General features: G+C 52.8%; 1 protein-coding gene across 3 annotated transcripts in view; it reads left to right on the top strand.

The window, feature by feature from the left end:
• LOC142316963 (F-box/LRR-repeat protein 6-like) overlaps nt 1-14,318 on the top strand; it is a 122,045-nt gene that overhangs the window by 1,640 nt on the left and 106,087 nt on the right. For all 3 annotated transcript variants that reach the window (XM_075352794.1, XM_075352795.1, XM_075352793.1), the window contains exon 3: nt 611-769. In XM_075352794.1, the coding sequence (XP_075208909.1) occupies nt 611-769 (159 nt within the window). The remainder of the gene's footprint in view (nt 1-610; nt 770-14,318) is intronic.

Genomic DNA, 14,318 nt, shown 5'->3' with positions numbered 1-14,318 from the left:
CTCCTGTTGGCAGTAATTTCTCAAATGTAGTCCCCTCCTATTGGCAGTGATTTCTCAAATGTAGTCCCCTCCTATTGGCAGTGATTTCTCGAGTGTTGTCCCCTCCTATTGGCAGTGATTTCTCAAATGTAGTCCCCTCCTATTGGCAGTGATTTCTCGAGCGAGTGTTGTCCCCTCCTGTTGGCAGTGATTTCTCGAGTGTTGTCCCCTCCTGTTGGCAGTGATTTCTCGAGTGTTGTCCCCTCCTGTTGGCAGTGATTTCTCGGGTGTTGTCCCCTTCTGTTGGCAGTGATTTCTCAGATGTTGTCCCGTCCTGTTGCCATTGATTACTCGGGTCTTGTCCCCCCCCCCCTGTTGTTAGTGATTTATCGGGTCTTCTCCCCCCTCCTGTTGTTAGTAATTTCTCGGATCTTGTCCCTTCCTGTTGTCATTGATTACTCGGGTCTTGTCCCCCCTCCTGTTGTTAGTGATTTCTCTTGTCCCCCCTCCTGTTGGCAGTGATTTGTGAGGTCTTGTCTCCTCTTTTTGACAGTGATTTCTCAGCACAAGTTGTCATGATAGAAGGTGTTACCCTAACTGCACAATGTTATGTAGAGACTGTCATTTCCAGGCTGGCGCAGGTATGTCGTCTCTGGCGCCAGGTGGCCTCCAGTCCGGACCTGTGGAAGCGGGTGTCAGTGCACAGATGCTGGTGCTTGCCAGGCAAGAGAAACTCACCCAGTCTTCAGAACAAGATCAGGAATACCATAGAGGAGCTGATACAAAACAGGTAGGTCTGAGTTTTATGTTCTCACCCAGGTCACGTAAGAAACCCTGCACTGGTCACTGATAGCCAGACGTCGACACATCTGGATGCTAACAACCTGATGCAGCTGCCGCTGTAAATTCCTTGAATAACAATATTGAGAAATGGACTGTTGTTGTGAATTTTAATGAAACCAAAAAAATGCTAAAACAAAAAAGCAATATCTACTGAGAACGTCTTGAACTCAAATGCCGGTTTCTGTAATGGAATATTTTATTACATGACCTAAAGCGTTTACACACACGATTCTTCTACCTCTCATTGAGACTTCTGCCCCCATTCTCGGGTCTTTTGGTCACCTCCTCTTGAGCAGATGGCTCCTTCCCTTGTGTCTCCGGTATGTGGCATCTTCTCCAGACTACAGGTGTCGGCTCCGTCCACAGATGGTCAGGAGGATTTAGATCAGGGTCATAGAAGTCTTTCCATAAGAGTCCGGTGCTTTGCTCTCGGTCGTTGTTGGATGTTTTTACCCTGTTGGAAAAGCCATGACTTAAGGCTCAGATCGAGCTTTCTGACACTCGGCAGCAGATTTCTCTCCAGAAGGCCCCGATAATCTTGAGATTTTATTATACCCTGCACTAACACAAACCCACCTGTGCCAGATGCACCGAAGACTCCCTCTGCCTTCGGCCGTGCCTCCCTCCGCTTGCGACTAAAGGGGGTTTTGCACGCTGCGACATCACTAGCGATTGCTAGCGATTTCGCGAGTGATAGCACCTGCCCCCGTCGTTCTAGCGATATGTGGTGATCGCTGCAGTAGCGAACAATATCGCAAAGGAGCGACGTGTCAACGATCCACGATTTTTGCCGTTTTTGCGCGTTTGCACGTCGCTCCTCGGTTTCATACGCTGCGATGTCTGTAACGGCGCTGGATGTGAGTCACTAACGACGTGACCCCGATGATATATCGTTACCGATGTCGCAGCGTGTAAAGCACCCTTTAGTCTCTCTCCGCATGTCACAGCAGGTAAAATGTTCTTTTCTGTTCTTTGCTTTATTCCTGCGTCTGTGAACATAGGGCTCATGTGATGCTAAAAAGCTCCAGTTCTGCCTCCTCTGGCCACAAAACATTTTCCTTAAAGCTTTGTGACTTGGCAGTCTTCATTCTGGGACTTTCCAGTTTGGCTTTTTATGATTTGCTTTCAGCAGTGGTTTCCACTTCGGTCGTCTTCCATGAAATCCACTGTAACCCAGACAGCACCGGGCGTTGCAAGATGACACTGGTGGAGCCTGTGTCACGCAGGACACAGTCATGTAGTTTCCGGTTGTAGAAGTTCGCAGCATTTGGCTGCTCTCTGACTTTCCCTTTTTCCCTAATTGGGGTTTATCTTTAGGACCCTGCAGATTTCCTCCCCTCTTCAGCTGTCAATCTTCAGCACTTCCCTTTAGTACATAGTTACTTAGGTTGAAAAAAAGACCTAGATCCATCTAGTTCAACCTTCCTCCACCAGTTCTACATTTGGTCACTAAGTCATTTATAACCAACAATGTTTTGTAATTTGTACTGAAGAAATCATCCAGCCCTTTTTTAAAAGCCGTTATAGTATCTGCCATTACTACCTCTTGTCGTCGGCATTCCACAGTCTGACTGCTCTAACTGTAAAGAACCATTTCCTATTTAGCTATCGGAATCGCTTTTCTTCCCCCGCAGTGAGTGCCCCCTGGTCCTTAGTATTGTCTTTGGAAGAAATAAGTCATGTGCCAGTCCTTTATATTGACCGCACATGTATTTATACATATACATGAGATCTCCTCTGAGACGTCTTTTTTCTAAGCTAAACATATCTAACTTTCTTCGGCGCTCCATTGGGAGACCCAGACGATTGGGTGTATAGCTACTGCCTCCGGAGGCCACACAAAGTATTACACTAAAAAGTGTAAGGCCCCTCCCCTTCTGCATATACACCCCCCGTGGGATCACGGGCTGCTTCAGTTTTATGCTTTGTGCGAAGGAGGTCAGACATCCACGCATAGCTCCACTGTTTTTAGTCAGCAGCAGCTGCTGACTATGTCGGATGGAAGAAAAGAGGGCCCATACTAGGGCCCCCAGCATGCTCCCTTCTCACCCCACTTTTGTCGGGTGTTTGTTAAGGTTGAGGTACCCATTGCGGGTACGGAGGCTGGAGCCCACATGCTGTTTTCCTTCCCCATCCCCCCTCAGGGCTCTGGGTGAAGTGGGATCTTACCGGTCTCCAGGCACTGAGACCGGGCTCCATCCACAGACCCGGAGATCCTGCTGGATTTGGAGCTGGGTATCGTCAGGGACAGGGCCCTGCTACATTAAGGTACTCTGTGTCCCCGTACACATCGCGCACACACACACCAGCATTGCTGGGAGTGCTAGTGCGCCGGGGACAACAGCGCGGAGCGCTTGTGCTATTATTCACTGCAGCTTAGCTGAGTGAATTTATGTGTTAGAAACTGCCGCGCCGGCCGTTGCGGGGTGTTTTACACTGTGGCGCGGCTGGGACTTGTGGTGCGCCGGGGACTTCCGCGCTGGCCGTGCACAAGGACGGCCGCGCTTATTACTCGAGTCCCCGGCTTTGCGGCCTAGTTTTCGCTTCGTTCCCGCCCCCAGCCCTGTCAGTCAGGGGAGGGGCGGGACGCTGTACAGAAAGTCAGCGCCGAGAGCTGGAGTCTGCTTTGCATTCTCCAGCCCCCTTCACTGGACACAGTGGGACGCCAGTTTCCCGCTCTTGTCTGGGGCCCGCCCACGGCCCGCCCCTCTTCACAAGACGCCGGCAGCCATTCCTGCACGCAGTCTGGGCTGGAGAAGGGAGACAAGCTCTGGGCAACCAGTCACAGGATTCGGGCGACCACACACCCGCTTTTGTGCGGGCGGTAAGCGGCACCTGAAGTGCTGACCCCACTAATACCATTTGTACTTTATGCCTAGATGGCTAGACTACAGCAGCAAAAAGCAAGGGTGCTAGGGCACAGGCTTTCTAGGCTGCTTGTATTGCATGTGCTGAAGTGTTCATTTGTACTTCATGCTGGTATGCTATACACTGCACTGTACGGTCGCTATTCTTGGCTATATACTCCTAGATGGCTAGACAACAGCAGCAAAAAAGCAAGGGTGCTAAGGCACAGGTTTTCTATGCTGCTTGTACTGCATGTGCTGAAGTGTTCATTTGTACTTTCTGCTTGTATGCTATACATTGCACTGTACGGTCGCTATTCTTGACTATATACTTCTAGATGGCTAGACAACAGCAGCAAAAAAGCAAGGGTGCCAAGGCACAGGCTTTCTATGCTGCTTGTACTGCACGTGATACTGTTCCACACGGCAGGTTCCACTGTCCCCATGGTCTGCAATGCTTCCCTGTATCACTTGGTCAGCCGGGGTCTCTGCTAGAGGTGGCCAAAGAAACCACCGGTGAACCCTGTCCAGGGACAGGGTCGGAGTTGCAGTTTCGGCTGATAGATTGTCTGTGACTGTGACTAACATCTTAGAGACTTTGCAGTCCAGACGGACCATGGGCAATGTTGATACAATGCTCCCTGGCCACCCTCATTTGGAACAAATCAGTGCTCCGGGGGGGTCCCATGCATCCCAGGGCGCAGGCTCTGACACGGACGACAGTCCCAGATAGCCTAAGCGAGCTCGCTGGGAGCGGCACTCGGCTTCATCACTGGTTAGGGTCCCAGCAGGACTCTCTGTATGATGAGGCAGACGTAGCTGATCAGGACTCTGATCCTGAGACCGCTCTCAATCCGGATACACCGGATGGTGACGCCATAGTGAATGATCTTCTAGCGTCCATCAATGGAATGTTGGATATTTCTCCCTCAGCTCCTCCGGTGGAGGAGTCAGCTTCACAGCAGGAGAAATCCCTTTTCAGTATCTCAAGCGTATATTGAGTACTTTTCTGGCCACTCTGTCTTCAGAGAAGCAATCCGGAAACACCACACTTATCCAGATAAGCGTGCTCCACGTCAGTGGCGTCCGCCAACTCCGTGGTTTGTACGCAGAGCCTTGTGGTTGAGGGAATGGAATGCAGATTCTGCTTCCAAAAAAGTGCTTAACCAGTTTGCCATTATCTGGTGACAGACTGTTTGGTGAGCGATTGGATGAAATCATTAAACAGTCCAAGGGTAAGGACCCTTCCTTACACCAGCCCAGATCAAACAACACCAACAGAGGAAGGGACAGTCGAGGTTTCGGTCCTTCCCAGGCTCGGGCAGGTCCCAATTGTCCTCGTCCAAAAGGACTCAAAAGGCTCAGAGAGGCGCAGATTCCTGGCGGGCTCAATCACGCCCAAGGAGGGCAGCCGGAGGAACCGCTACCAAGGCGGTTTCCTCATGACGTTCAGCCCTCTCTCTCCGCATCCGCGGTCGGTGGCAGACTCTCCCGCTTTGGCGACATTTAGCTGCCACAGGTCAAAGACCGGTGGGTGAGAGACATTTTGTCTCACGTGTACAGGATGGAGTTCTGTTCTCGCCCTCCGGCTAGATCTTCAGAAATTCCTCACCTCCCGACCGAGCCGATGCTCTTCTGCAGGCACAAGGAGTGGTAATCCCTGTTCCTCCTCAGGAACAAGATACGGGTTGTACTCCAATCTGGTTGTGGTACCAAAAAAGGACGGCTCTTTCCGTTCCGTTTTGGACCTAAAACTGCTCAACAAGCACGTGAAAACCAGGCGGTTCCGGATGGAATCCCTCCGCTCCGTCATTGCCTCAATGTCTCAAGGGGATTTCCTAGCGTCAATAGACATCAGGATGCTTATCTCCACGTGCCGATTGCTCCAGAGCACCGGTGTTGGCTACGATTCGTTATTGAAGACGAGCATCTTCAGTTCGTAGCCCTGCCCTTCGGTCTGGCGACAGCCCCACGGATTTTCACCAAGTTCATGGCAGCAGTGGGAGCAGTCCTGCACTCAGGGTCACTCTGTGATCCCTTACTTGGACGATCTACTTGTCAAGGCACCCTCTCAAGAGGCATGCCAACACAGCCTGAACGTGGCGCTGGAGACTCTCCAGAGTCTCGGGTGGATCATAAACTTTTCAAAGTTAAATCTGACACCGACCCAATCGCTGACATATCTTGGCATGGAGCTTCACACTCTCTCAGCGATAGTGCAGCTCCCGCTGGACATACGGCGTTCACTACAGACGGGGGTGCAGTCTCTCCTTCAAGGCCAGTCACACCCCTTAAGACGCCTCATGCAGAGGCAGTCCCTTTCGCGCAGTTTTCATCTGCGTCCACTTCTATGGGACATTCTTCGCCAATGGGATGGGAAGTCGACGTCCCTAGACAGGAACGTACCCCTTTCTCAGACGGGCAAGGACTCTCTTCAGAGGAGTCCACCCTTCAGATCAATGTTCTGGACATCTGGGCAGGGTATCTTGCCCTGCAAGCCTTCCAGCAGAGGCTGGAAGGCAAACAGATCCGAATTCAGTCGGACAACTTCGCAGCGGTGGCATACATCAACCACCAAGGCGGAACACGCAGTCGGCAAGCCTCCCAGGAAGTCCGGCGGATTCTGATGTGGGTGGAAGACAGAGCATACACCATATCCGCAGTTCACATCCCGGGCGTAGAAAACTGGGAAGCAGACTTCCTCAGTCGCCAGGGCATGGACGCAGGGGAATGGTCTCTGCACCCGGACGGGTTTCAAGAAATCTGTAGCCGCTGGGGGAGGCCGGACGTCGACCTAATGGCGTCTCGGCACAACAACAAGGGCCCGATTTTCATGGCGCGGTCTCACGATCAAAGAGCTCTGGCGGCAGGCGCCTTAGTTCAGGATTGGTCGCAGGTCCAGCTACCCTATGTGTTTCCCCCTCTGGCACTGTTGCCAGGGGGCTACGCAAGATCAGCTCCGATTGCCGCCGCGCCATCCTCGTCGCCCCAGACTGGCCGAGGAGGTCGTGGTACCCGCATCTGTGGCATCTCACGGTCGGCCAACCGTGGGCACTACCAGACCGGCCAGACTTACTGTCCCAAGGGCCGTTTTTTCCATCTGAATTCTACGGCCCTGAACCTTACTGTGTGGCCATTGAGTCCTGGATCCTAGCGTCTTCAGGATTATCTCAAGACGTCATTGCCACCATGAGACGGGCTAGGAAGCCGACGTCTGCCAAGATCTACCACAAGACGTGGAAGATATTCTTATCTTAGTGCTCTGCTCAGGGAGTGTCTCCCTGGACATTTGCATTGCCTACTTTTCCTTCCTTCCTGCAATCTGGTTTGGGAAAAGGTTTGTCGCTCGGCTCCCTTAAAGGACAAGTCGCAGCGCTGTCGGTATTCTTTCAGAAGCGCCTAGTACGACTTCCTCAGGTACGCACGTTCCTGCAGGGGGTTTGTCACATTGTCCCTCCGTACAAGAGGCCGTTAGACCCATGGGATCTGAACAGGGTACTAATTGCTCTCCAGGAGCCGCCCTTTGAGCCTCTGAGGGATATTTCACTTTCTCGACTTTCACAGAAAGTGGCCTTTTTGGTAGCGGTCACATCTCTTCAGAGAGTGTCCGAGCTAGCAGCGCGGTCATCCAAAGCTCCCTTCCTGGTGTTTCACCAAGACAAGGTAGTGCTGCGCCTGATTCCGGGGTTTCTCCCTAAGGTGGTATCCCCCTTTCATCTCAGTCAGGATATCTCCTTACCTTCCTTTGTCCTCATCCAGTTTATCGATATGAATTGGATTTGCATTGGTTGGATCTGATGAGAGCGCTCAGAATCTACTTTTCTTCGGCGCTCCATTGGGAGACCCAGACGATTGGGTGTATAGCTACTGCCTCCGGAGGCCACACAAAGCATTACACTAAAAAGTGTAAGGCCCCTCCCCTTCTGGCTATACACCCCCCGTGGGATCACGGGCTGATCAGTTTTCAAGCTTTGTGCGAAGGAGGTCAGACATCCACGCATAGCTCCACTGTTTTTAGTCAGCAGCAGCTGCTGACTATGTCGGTTGGAAGAAAAGTGGGCCCATATGGGGCCCCCAGCATGCTCCCTTCTCACCCCACTTTTGTCGGGTGTTTGTTAAGGTTGAGGTACCCATTGCGGGTACGGAGGCTGGAGCCCACATGCTGTTTTCCTTCCCCATCCCCCCTCAGGGCTCTGGGCGAAGTGGGATCTTACAGGTCTCCAGGCACTGAGACCGGGCTCCATCCACAGACCCAGAGAACCTGCTGGATATGGAGCTGAGTATCGTCAGGGACAGGCCCTGCTACATTAAGGTACTCTGTGTCCCCGGGCAAGCGCGCACACACACACCAGCATTGCTGGGAGTGTTAGTGCGCCGGGGGCAACAGCGCGGAGCGCTCGTGCTATTATTCACTACAGCTTTGCTGAGTGACTTTATGTATTGGGAACTGCCGCGCCGGCCGCTGCTGGGTGTTTTTTACATTGTGGCGCGGCTGGGACTTGTGGTGCGCCGGGGACTTCCGCGCTGGCCGTGCACATGGACGGCCGCGCTTATTACTCGAGTCCCCGGCTTTGCGGCCTAGTTTTCGTTTCGTTCCCGCCTCCAGCCCTGCCAGTCAGGGGAGAGGCGGGACGCTGTACAGACAGTCAGCGCCGAGGGCTGGAGTCTGCTTTGCATTCTCCAGCCCCCTTCACTGGACACAGTGGGACGCCAGTTTCCCGCTCTTGTCTGGGGCACGCCCACGGCCCGCCCCTCTTCACAGGACGCTGGCAGCCATTCCTGCACGCAGTACGAGCTGGGGAACGGAGACATGCTCTGGGCAACCATTCACAGGGCTCTGGCGACCACACACCCGCGTTATAGGCGGGCGGTAAGCAGCACCTGAAGTGCTGACCCCACTAAATACCGAAGTGTCCATTTGTATTTTATGCTTGTTTGCTATACACTGCACTGTAGGTCGCTATCTTTGGCTATATGCCCTCCTAGATGGCGAGATAACAGCAGCAAACAAGCAAGGGTGCTAAGGCACAGTTTTTCTAGGCTGCTTGTATTGCATGTGCTGAAGTGTTCATTTGTACTTATGCTTGTATGCTATACATTGCACTGTACGGTCGCTACTCTTGGCTATATTCTCCTAGAGGGCTGGACAGCAGCAGCAAAAAAGCATGGGTGCCAAGGCACAGGCTTTATAGGCTGCTTGTATTGCATGTGCTGAAGTGTTCATTTGTACTTATGCTTGTATGCTATACATTGCACTGTACGGTCGCTACTCTTGGCTATATTCTCCTAGATGGCTGGACAACAGCAGCAAAAAAGCAAGGGTGCCAAGGCACAGGCTTTCTATGCTGCTTGTATTGCATGTGCTGAAGTGTTTATGCTTGTATGCTATACATTGCATAGATGGTTAGAATACAGCAGCAAAAAAGCAAACAGGCTTTCTATGCTGCTTTTACTGCATGTGATACTGTTCCACCGGCAGGTTCCACTGACCCCCATTGTGTGCAATGCTCCCCTGTAGCACTTGGTCAGCCGGGGTCTCTACTAGAGGTGGCCAAAGGAACCACCTGTGAACCCTGTCCAGGGACAGGGACGGAGTTGCAGTTTCGGCTGATAGTAGAGACTTTGCAGTCCAGACAGGCCATGGGCAATCTTGATTAATGCTCCCTGGCCACCCTCATTTGGAACATAATCAGTGCTCCGGGGGGGTCCCAGGCATTCCAGGGTGAAGGCTCTGACACGGACGACAGTCCCAGACAGCCTAAGCTAGCTCGCTGGGTGCGGCACTCGGCTTCATCACTGGTCAGGGTCCCAGCAGGAGGACTCTCTGTATGATGAGGCAGACGTAGCTGATCAGGGCTTTGGTCCTGACACCGCTCTCAATCCGGATACACCGGATGGTGACGCCATAGTGAATGATCTTATAGCGTCCATCAATGGAATGTTGGATATTTCTCCCTCAGCTCCCCCAGTGGAGGAGTCAGCTTCACAGCAGGAGAAATCCTTTTTCAGTATCTCATAGCCACGCTGACTTCAGAGAAGCAGTTCAGAAACACCACGCTTACCAGATAAGCGTTTTCTCCAAACGTATTAAGGATACACGTTATCCCTTCCCCCTGACGTGGTAAAGCGCTGGACCCAGGGTCCAAAGGTGGATCCCCCAATCTCCAGGCTTGCGGCTAGATCCATAGTTGCAGTGGAGATGGGACTTCACTTAAAGATGCCATTGACAGACAGATGGACCTCTGGTTGAAATCTGTCTGTGAAGCTATCAGCGTGTCGGTTGCTCCGGCATTCGCAGCCGTATGGGCACTCTAAGCTATTTCAGCTGGTCTTGCGCAGCTGGTCTTGAGCACATGTACATCTGTGCCGCAGGTGGTGTCCTTAACCTAGCAATGTCTGCATTGCAACTTACCCTAGTAATGCTGTCCTGGGGGGACAGTCGAGGTTTCGGTCCTTCCCAGGCTCGGGCAGGTCCCAACTGTCCTCGTCCAAAAGGGCTCAAAAGGCTCAGAGGGGCTCAGATTCCGGCCGGGCTCAATCACGCCCAAGGAAGGCAGCCGGAGGAACCGCTACCAAGGCGGTCTCCTCATGACTTTCAGCTCTCTCTCTCCGCATCCGCGGTTGGTGGCAGACTCTCCCGCTTGGCGACATTTAGCTGCCACAGGTCACAGACCGGTGGGTGAGAGACATTGTGTCTCACGTGTACAGGATAGAGCTCTGTTCTCGTCCTCCGGCTCGATTCTTCAGAACTTCCCCCCCCCCCCACCGAGCCGATGCTCTTCTGCAGGCAGAAGGAGTGGTAATCCCTGTTCCTCTTCAGGAACAAGACACGTTTTTTTCCTCCAATCTGATTGGGGTGCCAAAAAAGGGTGTCTCTTTCCGTTCCGTTCTGGACCTAAAATTGCTCACCAAGCACGTGAAGGCCAGGCGGTTCCGGATGTAACCCTCCGCTCCGTCATTGCCTCAATGTCTCAAGGAGATTTCCTAGCATCAATAGACATCAGGATGCTTATCTCCACGTGCCGATTGCTCCAGAGCACCAGCGTTTGCTACGTTTCGTTATTGAAGACGAGCATCTTCAGTTCGTAGCCCTGCCCTTCGGTCTGGCGACAGCCCTACGGGTTTTCACCAAGTTCAGGGCAGCAGTGGGAGCAGTCCTGCACTCTCAGGGTCACTCTGTGATCCTTACTGGGACGATCCACTTGTCAAGGCACCCTCTCAAGAGGCATGCCAACACAGCCTGAACGTGGCGCTGGAGACTCTCCAGAGTTTCGGGTGGATCATCAACTTTTCAAGGTTAAATCGGGCACCGACCCAATCGCTGACATATCTGGGCATGGAGTTTCACACTCCCTCAGCGATAGTGAAGCTTCCGCTGGACAAGCAGCGTTCACTACAGACGGGGGTGCAGTCTCTCCTTCAAGGCCAGTCACACCCTTTAAGACGCCTCATGCAGAGGCAGTCACTTTCGCGCAGTTTCATCTGCGTCCACTTCAATGGGACATGCTTTGCCAATGGGTTGGGGAGTCGACGTCCCTAGACAGGAACGTCTCCCTTCTCAGACGGTCAAGGACTCTCTTCAGAGGAGTCCATCCTTCAGATCAATGTTCTGGAAATCTGGGCAGTGTATCTTGCCCTGCAAGCCTTCCAGCAGTGGCTGGAAGGAAAACAGATCCGAATTCAGTCGGACAATTCCACAGCGGTGGCATACATCATCCACCAAGGCGGAACACGCATCGCCAAGCCCACCAGGCAATCCGGCGGATTCTGATGTGGGTGGGAGACAGAGCATCCACCATATCCGCAGTTCACATCCCGGGCGTAGAAAATTGGGAAGCAGACTTCCTCAGTCGCCAGGGCATGGACGCAGGGGAATGGCCTCTGCACCCAGAATGGTGTCAGGAAATCTGTAGCCGCTGGGGGATGCCGGACGTCGACCTAATGGCGTCTCGGCACAACAACAAGGTCCCGATTTTCATGGCGCGGTCTCACGAGCAAAGAGCTCTGGCGGCAGGCGCCCTAGTTCAGGATTGGTCGCAGTTCCAGCTACCCTATGTGTTTCCACCTCTGGCACTGTTGCCCAGAGTGCTACGCAAGCTCAGCTCCGCTTGCCGCCGCGCCATCCTCGTCGTCCCAGACTGGCCGAGGAGGTCGTGGTTCCCGGATCTGTGGCATCTCACGGTCGGCCAACCGTGGGCACTCTCAGACCGGCCAGACTTACTGTCCCAAGGGCCGTTTTTTCCACTGAATTCTACGGCCCTGAACCTGACTGTGTGGCCATCGAGTCCGAGATCCTAGCGTCTTCAGGATTATCTCAAGACGTCATTGCCACCATAAGACGGGCTAGGAAGCCGACGTCTGCCAAGATCTACCACAAGACGTGGAAGTTATTCTTATCTTGGTGCTCTGCTTAGGGAGTGTCTCCCTGGCCATTTGCATTGTCTCCTTTTTCCTCCCTTCCTGCATCTGGATTGGGAAAAGGGTTGTCGCTCGGCTCCCTTAAAGGACAAGTCGCAGCGCTGTCGGTATTCTTTCAGAAGCGCCTAGTACGACTTCCTCAGGTACGCACGTTCCTGCAGGGGGGTTATCACATTGTCCCTCCGTTCAAGAGGCCGTTAGACCCATGGGATCTGAACAGGGTATTAATTGCTCTCCAGGAGCCGCCCTTCGAGCCTCTGAGGGATGTTTCACTTTCTCGACTTTCACAGAAAGTGGCCTTTCTGGTAGCGGTCACGTCTCTTCGGAGAGTGTCCGAACTAGCAGCGCGGTCATCCAAAGCTCCCTTCCTGGTGTTCACCAAGATAAGGTAGTGCTGTGCCCGATCCCAGAGTTTCTCCCTAAGGTGGTATTTCCTTTTTATCACAATCAGGATATCTCCTTACCTTCCTTTTATCCATTTCATCGATATGTAATGGCTTTGCATTATTGGATCTGGTGTAGAGCACCCAGAATCTACATTCCCGCACGGCGCCCCTGCGCCGCTCGGATGCACTCTTTGTCCTTGTCACTGGTCAGCGCAAGGGGTCGCAGGCTGCAAAATCCACCCTGGCTCGATGGATCAAGGAACCAATCCTTGAAGCCTACCGTTCTACTGGGCTTCCGGTTCCATCAGGGCTGAAGGCCCATTCTACCAGAGCCGTAGGTGCGTCCTGGGCATTACGGCACCAGGCTACGGCTCAGCAGGTGTGCCAGGCGGCTACCTGGTCGAGTCTGCACACCTTCACCAAGCATTTTCAGGTGCATGCCTACGCTTAGGCGGATGCCAGCCTAAGTAGATGAGTCCTGCAGACGGAGGTTGCCTCCATGTAGGGAAGGGCTGTTTTTACAGTCCAAACTTGAGGTATTCATTTACCCACCCAGGGACTGCTTTTGGACGTCCCAATCGTCTGGGTCTCCCAATGGAGCGCCGAAGAAGAAGGGAATTTTGTTACTTACCGTAAATTCCTTTTCTTCTAGCTCCAATTGGGAGACCCAGCACCCGCCCCTGTTTCCTTCGGGATTTTTGGTTTGTTCGGGTACACATGTTGTTCATGTTGAATGGTTTCAGTTCTCCGATGTTCCTTCGGATTGAATTTGTTTAACCAGTTATTGGCTTTCCTCCTTCTTGCTTTTGCACTAAAACTGATCAGCCCGTGATCCCACGGGGGGTGTATAGCCAGAAGGGGAGGGGCCTTACACTTTTTAGTGTAATGCTTTGTGTGGCCTCCGGAGGCAGTAGCTATACACCCAATCGTCTGGGTCTCCCAATTGGAGCTAGAAGAAAAGGAATTTACGGTAAGTAACAAAATTCCCTTCTTCCCGCACGGCGCCCCTGCGCCGCTCGGATGCACTCTTTGTACTTGTCGCTGGTCAGCGCAAAGGGTCGCAGGCTTACAAATCCACCCTGGCTCGATGGATCAAGGAACCAATTCTTGAAGTCTACCGTTCTGCTGGGCTTCCGGTTCCATCAGGGCTGAAGGCCCATTCTACCAGAGCCGTGGGTGCGTCCTGGGCATTACGGCACCAGGCTACGGCTCAGCAGGTGTGCCAGGCGGCTACCTGGGCGAGTCTGCACACCTTCACCAAGCGTTATCAGGTGCATGCCTACGCTTAGGCGGATGCCAGCCTAAGTAGAAGAGTCCTGCAGGCGGCGGTTGCCTCCATGTAGGGAAGGGCTGTTTTTACAGTCCAAACTTGAGGTATTAATTTACCCACCCAGGGACTGCTTTTGGACGTCCCAATCGTCTGGGTCTCCCAATGGAGCGCCGAAGAAGAAGGGAATTTTGTTACTTACCGTAAATTCCTTTTCTTCTAGCTCCAATTGGGAGACCCAGCACCCGCCCCTGTTCCTTCAGGATTTTTGGTTGTTCGGGTACACATGTTGTTCATGTTGAATGGTTTCAGTTCCCCGATGTTCCTTCGGATTGAATTGTTTAACCAGTTATTGGCTTTCCTCCTTCTTGCTTTTGCACTAAAACTGAAGCAGTCCGTGATCCCACGGGGGGTGTATATGCAGAAGGGGAGGGGCCTTACACTTTTTAGTGTAATACTTTGTGTGGCCTCCGGAGGCAGTAGCTATACACCCAATCGTCTGGGTCTCCCAATTGGAGCTAGAAGAAAAGGAATTTACGGTAAGTAACAAAATTCCCTTCTTTTCAACCTGTTATCATA

The sequence above is a fragment of the Anomaloglossus baeobatrachus genome, chromosome 6, assembly GCF_048569485.1.
Source record: "Anomaloglossus baeobatrachus isolate aAnoBae1 chromosome 6, aAnoBae1.hap1, whole genome shotgun sequence".
Lineage (NCBI taxonomy): Eukaryota > Metazoa > Chordata > Amphibia > Anura > Aromobatidae > Anomaloglossus > Anomaloglossus baeobatrachus.
This window is presented reverse-complemented; position numbering and strand designations above follow the sequence as displayed.